The sequence below is a fragment of the Abramis brama genome, assembly GCF_963993115.1.
Source record: "Abramis brama genome assembly, chromosome: 6".
In the NCBI taxonomy this organism is placed as follows: domain Eukaryota; kingdom Metazoa; phylum Chordata; class Actinopteri; order Cypriniformes; family Leuciscidae; genus Abramis; species Abramis brama.
This window is the reverse complement of record NC_139968.1, coordinates 31989495-31999779: the sequence shown is the minus strand read 5'-3', so window position 1 is coordinate 31999779 and position 10285 is coordinate 31989495. Positions and strand designations below refer to the sequence as shown.

Below are 10285 nucleotides of genomic sequence, written 5' to 3'. Positions count from 1 at the left end.
TTGAACCAGATAAATATCACAGTTCAGTCGTGTTTCCGATCAGTCGGAGTGTTATCAGACATTTTAATAATCGCTGTCATAGGGTTTTCAGTGAACCGATGAAGAAAATGTTTCTCAAATTATTTTTGTTCTGTTTATGGCATCTGGATGGTGAGTTTTTAAGGCTTCAGTTGCTTCTGTTTTAATTTCTGGTGAAATTAGTCAGAGATGCTTAACATTGACTGTTATTCTCAAGTATAAGTATCAGTTCTCAAGATTTTTAAAGTTTTGATTCAGGTCTAAACTCATTTATAGGGATATATTAAATAAGTATGAAGCTAAAATACCCAACAGCATTTGTTTAAGTGTGACATTACTCTTATCTAGTAAACGTGTCTTTTTATTTAGTTTCTGGTCCATGTGAAATTATGTTTTAATTAAGTATTACACATTTCATTCAGCATGTTTTCTGTTCATACTGCTGCAGAATGTTATTCACTTCAGATTCAAAGAATTTAAGTATTTTAGTGAAGCTTCATCAAACCGAAATCAAGTTATTTAAAGCTTTAATCTGTGACAAACTCTCTCTCTGTTCTCCAGGTGTGTTTGGTGGTACATCATTTTTACAAATGTCAGAGATGGAGGGAGATTCGGTCACTCTAAACATTCATAGGAATGCAATAAAGAATGTAGATCAAATTCGGTGGCGGTTTGGGAAATATTTACTAGCTGAAATAAATGTAAATAATGACAGCATCACTGTATATGATGATGTTGCTGATGGGAGATTCAGAGACAGACTGAAGGTGGACAATCAAACTAGATCTCTGACCATCACAAACATCACAACTGAACATGGTGGAGATTATGAAGTACGTACCACCAACCGACCAATGAGCATAGATTTCAGTCTCACTATCAACTGTGAGTTAAATATTTTTATTAATTTTAAATTTCAAACTATTTACTTTCTCAAACAATCATAAAGTTATTTAAAAGTTAATCTGTGACAAACCCTGTTCCTGTTTGTTCTCCATGTGTGTTTGGTGATGCAGATAAGATGAAGTCAGTGTCAGTGTCGGAGGGAGATTCAGTCACTTTAAACCCTGGGCTTACGGAAATAGGCCTACGTGAAAATGGCATACTGTGGGAGTCTGAAAAAGAAACACTAGCTTTCACTGATGGGAGATTCAGAGACAGACTGAAGCTGGACAATCAAACTGGATCTCTGACCATCACAAACATCACAACTGAACAGGCTGGAATCTATAAACTTCATATAAGAGCAAAATCATTATCACCATTATCATCATCACCATCATCATCAAAAACATTCAATGTTTCTGTGTATGGTGAGTAGAAATCATTTCCCAGACAGCAACATAGTGTCGGCCCAGATCCGGCCCACATCTGGTATATGTGGAATCAACGTGTACCAGATGTGGGCCGGATCTGGGTTGTCCTTTCCTTCAAATATATTCTCATTTATTAACCTTTTCACACGTAAATTTTATTCACATTAGAATGTGAATAAAACATGTTGTCAAACTGAAATTATTATTATTGCCGCTTCCATCAACATCAGTGTATTTTACAAACTACCGTTTTTTTCTTGTAAAAACTACTAAATGTTTTTTTCTTGTACCTATGTGTATTTAAATGTCTGAAACCTAAAAGAAACATTATGTGGTTGAAAACACTGTGATTTGACAAGTGCAGAGCGCATCCGTCTTTGGCTCAGCACCAGTCATATGTTTTCTTATTTTATAGTTTGAGATGACAGACTGTATAAACACTCACTCAACACATTGAACCGAAAATCAGATTGTTGATTAGATTTGGTTATTTCTGCTGCTGCAGAGCAAACACACACGTGTCGTGTGCTGTGAGCAAGATATGCTGCTGCTGTATATAGCGGACATGAGTAACCTGCAGCAGTGAAGGTGGAGGGTTTCTGAAAGAGCGCTGCACTGCTAATGCAAATGCTGACCAAGTATTTTAAGTTTGAGCAGATACAGCAATAACCAATCATCTGTACCCTATAGAAAATAATGTGGATTTAATTAAGGACCAATCAGACTGTGCCATCTAGAGTTTCATAACATAACTTTGTATTTGTTCAGATTTCTCCTTATTCTCTCATGTTTTCCAGCTCGTCTTCCTGTTCCTGTCATATTTAGTCACACTTGTTCATCATCATCATCATCATCGTCGTCAAATTGTTTATTGTTGTGTTCATCGGTGTTGAATGTGAGTGATGTGACTCTCTCCTGGTACAAAGGAATCAGTGTATTGTCCAGCATCAGTGTGTGTGATCTCAGCATCAGTCTCTCTCTCCCTCTGGAGGTGGAATATCAGGATAAAAACACCTACAGCTGTGTGCTGAACAATCCCATCAGCAACCAGACCACACATCTGGACATCAACACACTCTGTCACACATGTGCAGGTACCACAGCACTGATGATCTTAGTTGAAGTCAGTGCTGATATTAACATTTAATGACTGATCTGATCTCAGTTTGATGTTTTTATTCCTCAGACTCTGTCCACTGTTGTGGTCCTACTGAAGCTGTGATCCGATTGGTCCTCTCTGCTCTGGTGGGCGTGGCTACTGTCATTGTTCTGGTTTATGAGATAAGATCCAGAGAGAAGATCAAGCACATATTCACACATCCGGTACCTAACTGATGATGTAATTTCTCACAAACTGTTGAGACAACTGTTTGCATAAATATTTGTTCGATTTATGGCTTTATGTTCATCTTTTTCAGAAAGTATTGAAATCTAAAGCAGCACGCTGAACATCAGATGTTCTTCAAATGCATTTCTTGTTTTTCTAGTGTTTTTGTCCTTATAAATGTAGTTTATTACTCAAGCTTGTGCTCTCCCTTTGCATTGTCAGTGTCTTGATATTTTTAAAAACAATTTGAAGGGCTTTATTGTTTCCTCATGTAGTGTTTTAGAGTTTGATCGTTCCAGCAAACCTTTTTCCTTTCTCCCAGAAATAAATAAAATCTATTTCTATTTTATTTTTGTGTTTCTGGACACGTTTTACTGTTTGTATCCTATACAGAATCTAGGAAAAATGTACGTTTTTGTTTTAAAATTCTGTATTAAGTTTTATAGTTGAGTGACGTCATTTCCACTGCCGAGTCATCCAATCGCGTCTCGCTCAATGCTCATTGCTCAGAACAGCTTTGGATTTGAGCGAGACAGGTATGTTATAAATGAGCTCTGAAGTAAAGTGTTTAAATTTAAGAAATTAAGTAAAAATGGCGACCAATATCGGTGGATGATGTGTTTTAATGATGGAATGAGTCACTTAGTGTGCTGGAATATTAATATTTTTGTGCATATTCTGAGTTTTGTGTTAATTAGCTCTTAATATGTTGGTTCAAATTGCCGCCCGCGCGCCATTTTGAACGGCAGGTTTCTAAAGTAATATAGTTCATAAATATTACTAAAAAGGGTGGATTACGCTCAAATAATATCATGCAGTTAACTTTGTCGAAGTATATTGTCTTTATATGTCAAAAATGTTGTATTTGTAGTAACGTGTGTACTGGAAATAGTGAATAGCAGATGCAGTTACGGTGTTAATGGGGGCAGGGGTTCACTTTTCTATCTTTTCACACTCCTCACAGAGACCACAGAACTGAGAGTGTGTTGAGTGTAGCCTATTCATCCCTGTCCTGTCTTTAATAAACTGCAGGTATGTAATATTGCAACAGAGAAAATACCACTATACGATCATATGTCATTGTAATGTTAGATTGAAACATATTTATATGTATTTTCAAAGTATCAAATATATACATTGAACATTTTATTATATGCATTTATTTTATATATATATATATATATATATATATATATATATATATATATATATATATAGTCTTGATTTGAATATGTGTCTGAGATGTGTTAGCCTATATGTAATTTGTGATGTATGTTATGAAAGAAAACAAACAAAAAGAGTGTTTTGTTAATGCTTTATTAGTAAATGCTCAGAACAGCTTTGGATTTGAGCGAGACAGAGACCACAGAACTGAGAGTGTGTTGAGTGTATTAATCCCTGTCCTGTCTTTAATAAACTGCAGTGATCCCCGAAGAGCCTGGTGTCGGTGGTTCTTTTGTGGTGCTGGGTGAAATCCGCTACACTCAGACATGTAAAACAAATGAATAGAGACACACAGATCTCACTTTACTACCGCTCTCCATTTGTCATATGTATTTTTCTTGCCTTTATCAATAAAGTTTTCTCACTCTTCAAGAGGTTCAAGAGTCTCTACATATTTTATAAGTCGAGCCACGTCTCCTGGAGGAATACACACGTTATACATATTTTAACAAGTTCAGCAGTGCGCCACAAAAAGCTTTACATTAATAAAACATTATTTATAAATTATTATGTTACTATTAAGCTTATTCTTCACTAAAACAGTTTTTTTTTAATTATATTTGTATCTCTGCAAGATTTTCTGGAGAAAACCATCATTTATACAGCTAAAACATTATTTTTTATTAATGTACTGAAAAATGTACATTAATATAATGAGTTTTCCCATAAGGACTCTTTTAACACGAGGTTCAACAGAAACGGATATCTAATCCAACACTCATGCAACATCTCACTCTTCTGCTCTTAGTTTTCATACAGGGCCAGAATTCATTTGAAAATGTCACAGGTCAGTCTTGTTTCAGATCAATCTGAGTGTTTTCTGATATTTTAAGCATCACTATCATGGGGTTTTCAGTGAACCGATGAAGAAAATGTTTCTTAACTACACACTATTCTCAAGTGTAAATGATTAAACTGGGATTTTACTGTGAGATCAATTTTGAATTCAGGTCTAAACACTGATTTTTATATGGAACAAAAACTTAATATATAAATGCTATAAGAGTAATACCACACTAATATTTTATTTGAACAATTTATTTTTATTTATCATATTTTGTCTTTGTACTGCAGCAGAATGTTCTTCACTTTACATTTAAATGATAAAAAGTATTTTAGTGAAGGCTTCATCAAACCAACATCAAGTCATTTTAAAGCTTTTATCTTCGACAAACTCTCTGTTCTTCAGGTGTGTTTGGTGTTAAAGGTGAAATGAAGTTAGCGATGGAGGGAGATTCAGTCACTCTAAACTCTGGTCTTACTGAAATAATGGATGATGTTCAGATTCAGAGTGAGTTTGAAGCTGAAAAGAGTTGAATATAGCTGAAATAAATGTAAAGAGTAGCATATTCACTGAATATGATGATTTTCTTAATGGGAAATTCAAAGAAAGGTTGATTCTGGATCATCAGACTGGATCTCTGAGCATCAACAAACACCAGAAACATTTCTGGACTACATTCCACATGTATGAAGAAGGGTTCTTATTGTCTATGGTGGGTTAAATGTCAGTTGTATATTTTAACCACTACAAAAATGTTATTATTAATAAAAAATAAAAAATCACAAAGTGATTATAAAGTCTTAATCTTTGACAAACCCTTTTTCTTTTTGTTCTCTGTTCTGTGTGGTGATGCAGATGAAATCGAGTCAGTGTCAGTGATGGAGGGAGATTCTGTGACTCTACACTCGGATGATGAAATGAATGATAATGGTCTGATCCTGGGTGTCTGTAATTGAAAACAGTTTAGTAGCTAAAATCAATGTTAACATGATAAATTCACTCTTGATGAATGTGGTGTTGAGAGATTCAGAGACAGACTGAAGCTGGATCATCAGACTGGATCTCTGACCATCACAAACTGGAGTTTATGAACTACGGATCAACAAAAACATGAGCAAAAATGTTAGTCTCACTGTCTACGGTGAGTTGAATAGGGAGAATATGCTCTTTGATCAGTCTTGTTTCCTCTCTATGTTTCTTCCTCGGCTACTCGATATATCTTCATTAATCCGCCTGTTCGTTCATCTGCCTGTTCTTATCATCAGCAGAGACTCTTCACAATGTTATTCATCATTAGGGCTGGGTATCGATTCAGATGTTACAATTCGATTCAATTTCGATTCGCAAGCTCTCGATTCGATTTCGATTCTCGATTCGATTTCGATTCTAAATTCGATTTCGACTTGACTCAATGAATTAAATACAAATCCTATATTTATAAAAAGAAAAAAAAGTGAACATAAGTTTACAAGTGGTTAATTAATAAAAAGAAATTAAGAGCTACAAACCTGTATAATAAACTCTTTTTATTTTAGGTACACTTGGGTACATTAAAACAGAATCATATTTACCTGTGCCCTTCCTGTCTAACAGGTATGCAGAAATTGAATAAAGTTATCAAACAGTCTGCGCTGCATTAATTATAAATGATATATAGACTAATCCTTATTAAAGTTACAAAAGTTATTTAGTCAAGAGCAGTGAGTGTTTTTCTCTGTTCCCTTTGTTCTTTGATTAACTTTAACGACAGAGATAATTAGTGGCTACTGTGTCCTGTCCCTTTAAGGCCAGCCGCTACTGACAGAGACGCGGCCTCACACGCACCTCATTCTCTCACGAGTCACAACTCTTCTTCATGTTCATCATAAGACTGCTCTTATGTTATGAAGATACTCAACAAAAAGACATTTTGGCATAATTGTGTGTGTTATTGTTCGTTCAAGCGCGAAAGAGAACTCTATTCTGGGCTGTCTTGTGCGCATGCACGATATCAGCGCGAGTCTTTCTGTGTGTCACAGTCAGGACATTCACAGGCAGCGAGCTCTTTTTTGTCTTGTCGTGCATGAATGGTTTAAAAACATTTGCATGAATAAGAGCGGGATTATGTAACACTAGTGTTTGGAATTATTTTAATTTTGAAAGATATTATGAACCTACAAATACACTTCCAGATACATATACACGCACACACTTACACAGAGGCCCAAGACGGAAAGGACGAAGAATGCCCAGATATGGGAAACAATGTCGTTACCGGAAGCCTCCTTGACTGAGGCAATAGAAGGTTGATGTCACATGATTTAGTTCCTCTGGGAAAAAAAAAAAAAAAACAAGAAATTGCATAGGAACAATGTAACCCAGTTCCGTATAAATATGACTGCTTTTTGACTTTTAGTTGTTGCATTTTTTATTTTGATGTCGTGTGCATCCCTGGGGAGAAATTAGCTCAGTTTAGCTCAGTTCCAGTTCAGTTTATTAAAGCTGCAGTCCATAACTTTTTTTGTGTTAAAAATTATCCAAAATAATAATAATAATAATAAAAAAAAAACATAACCAGCCAGTGTTCAAAACTATCTGCTTGCCTTAGCTCGATTCAAATCAGTTAGCTTTTAATAATGATTTTAATTCCAGTGGTACTGGTGGATTTCCGCGGGAAATTCGAGCATGTCTTTGCGTCATTACGTCACATCTGTCCACATAAAGAAGGAGTCCCGGCTAGTAGGCTATGTTGCGTATGAGGATGTTCGAGGTGTAGATTTAGCCTATAGCCTTTTCTCACAGCACTTGAAATAATTAAACTTACAGCGGATCCAGAATGTTTCAAATGACAATCACCAGTGACAACTGGAGATTCACCAGTTGTAAAACCCAAAAGACTTCGGACTTTGGAGTGGCTAGAGAAAAAAAGAGACTGCAAACGGGCCCATGCAAAAACAAGGATAAACATCGGCAGGGCTTTTGAAAGATGGCGTGAACTCCGTGTTTTAAAGGGGTTCAAAACGGACGCAGAGACGGCTTTTTTTATGCTAGACAGGTAAGACAGTTCAATAGTTCAATTATGTAAGAGTAGCGCACTTGTTCGTTTAATTTACACATTTATGGAGTTTCCTTTGTTGTGCCTTTCTCGTTTTGCTATTATGGTAAATATGAATTATTTTGTGTTAGCTATGAGAGGGAGCAATTCACCTCTACTCCAAGAAAATCAAACCCGCCTCCTCCATTGTCAAGTATTGGATCTGAATCAGATCGGTAAAGTGAAAATTTTCCTGTTGTAAGATGTTTATATTATGTTATATTATAACATGTTTATGCATAACAGGGATTCCGTTCATACACCGTTTATTTCATAGCACTATGATTGTTATTTGTTTGTACAAAATAACTGCTCTTCTATAATTTGCACGGTTTGATAAGATATGATAAGCGATCGTTGGATTTAATCAGCATGATTTACTGCAATGCTTTTTTTCCCCTTAGGCTTCTAGTTGCTCAACTGTCTTAGGTCTTCTTTGTTGCATCTTCCTCTTTATGATGCACCAAATGTTTTCTATGAGTGAAAGATCTGGACTGCAGGCTGGCCATTTCAGTACCCGGATCCTTCTTCTACGCAGCCATGATATTGTAATTGATGCAGTATATGGTCTGGCATTGTCATGTTGGAAAATGCAAGGTCTTCCCTGAAAGAGACGACGTCTGGATGGGAGCATATGTTGTTTTAGAACTTGGATATACCTTTAAGCACTGATGGTGCTTTTCCAGATGTGTAAGCTGCCCATGCCACAGGCACTCATGCAACCCCATACCTTCAGAGATGCAGGCTTCTGAACTGAGCGCTGATAACAACTTGGGTTGTCCTTGTCCTCTTTAGTCTGGATGACATGGTGTCCCAGTTTTCCAAAAAGAACTGACCACAGAACAGTTTTCCACTTTGCCACAGTCCATTTTTAATGAGCCTGCGCTTCTAGATCCTGTTTAGATATGGCTTCTTTTTTGACCTATAGAGTTTTAGCTGGCAACGGCGAATGGTGGATTGTGTTCACCGACAATGTTTTCTGGAAGTATTCCTGAGCCCATGTTGTGATTTCCATTACAGTAGCATTCCTGTATGTGATGCAGTGCCGTCTAAGGGCCCGAAGATCACGGGCATCCAGTATGGTTTTCCGGCCTTGACCCTTACGCACAGAGATTGTTCCAGATTCTCTGAATCTTTGGATGATATTATGCACTGTAGATGATGATAACTTCAAACTCTTTGCAATTTTTCTCTGAGAAACTCCTTTCTGATATTGCTTCACTATTTTTCGCCACAGCATTGGGGGAATTGGTGATCCTCTGCCCATCTTGACTTCTGAGAGACACTGCCACTCTGAGAGGCTCTTTTTATACCCAATCATGTTGCCAATTGACCTAATAAGTTGCAAATTGGTCCTCCAGCTGTTCCTTATATGTACATTTAACTTTTCCGGCCTCTTATTGCTACCTGTCCCAACTTTTTTGGAATGTGTAGCTCTCATGAAATCCAAAATGAGCCAATATTTGGCATGACATTTCAAAATGTCTCACTTTCAACATTTGATATGTTATCTATATTCTATTGTGAATAAAATATAAGTTTATGAGATTTGTAAATTATTCCATTCCTTTTTTACTCACAATTTGTACAGTGTCCCAACTTTTTCTGATCTGGGGTTGTACAACCCACGTAAAGTTGATAATTCCGCAAATACATGAATTTGATCAATAGGCCTAGTTGTCAATGTGAGTGTAGGGACACACCTAGATTTACTTGTATAGGCTAAACAAGCTAGTGAGGATTTAATCCTATTCTGACCTGACAGCAAAAGACCACCTACTTCGATACTAGGGGTTCTTCGGGAGATGAGATAAATACCAGATCTCACCACATGAAGGCTCATCTGGGATTATTATTATTAATTTAATAAGCAGAATCTTAGTAAACAATAACTATCAAAATCAATACCCCAGTACCATTCGAATGCTCACCACTGTCTCCAAAAGTGCATGGAAGAAGATAACTTGGGTAGTTACTTCAGGCCATTAAATGAATTGCCCTGAATGTAGAAAGGTGATGTTAAAGGGGTAGTTCAGGATTTTGGACATCGGACCTCATTTCCAAGTTAGCCTGGGTGTTTTTTATCAGTGGAGACAGTTTTCAACATTTTTCATCCAGTCCTTCCAGTTATATAGTTCGCCGGTGCTCTAAAAACTGCTGGGTTGTGTTAACCCAATTTTGGGTCAAATATGGTCTCACCCAACGTTGGGTTAAAAAATGCAATTTAAAAATGGACAAATTGCATTTTGGACAAAATCAAAAATGGACAAAAATGCAATTTAAAAATGGACAAATTGCATTGGTTACATTAAAAATGTAAACCAACGGCTGGGTTTGTCCATTTTTAAATTGAATTTTTAACCCAACGTTGGGTGAGACCATATTTGACCCAAAATTGGGTTAACACAACCCAGCAGTTTTTAGAGTTGCTAGCCTGCCATTAAAAACAGTTTTACCCACTCCACAGTACACCAAAAGCAAATAAATTATAACGCCAGACTATCGATGTAAATGTCTGTTTGAATTTGGCTCAGAAAAGGAAA

At 36.4% G+C, this 10285-nt stretch overlaps 1 protein-coding gene across 1 annotated transcript; it reads left to right on the top strand.

The window, feature by feature from the left end:
* Nucleotides 1–2916, top strand: LOC311085408 (uncharacterized protein). The gene is made up of 6 exons (XM_084117916.1): nt 1–150; nt 580–903; nt 1035–1331; nt 2132–2428; nt 2521–2657; nt 2753–2916. Exons 1-6 carry the CDS (start codon nt 99–101, stop codon nt 2780–2782), a joined length of 1137 nt encoding a protein of 378 aa, XP_083974042.1. The 5' UTR covers nt 1–98; the 3' UTR covers nt 2783–2916.
* The last annotated feature ends 7369 nt before the right edge of the window (nt 2917–10285 follow it).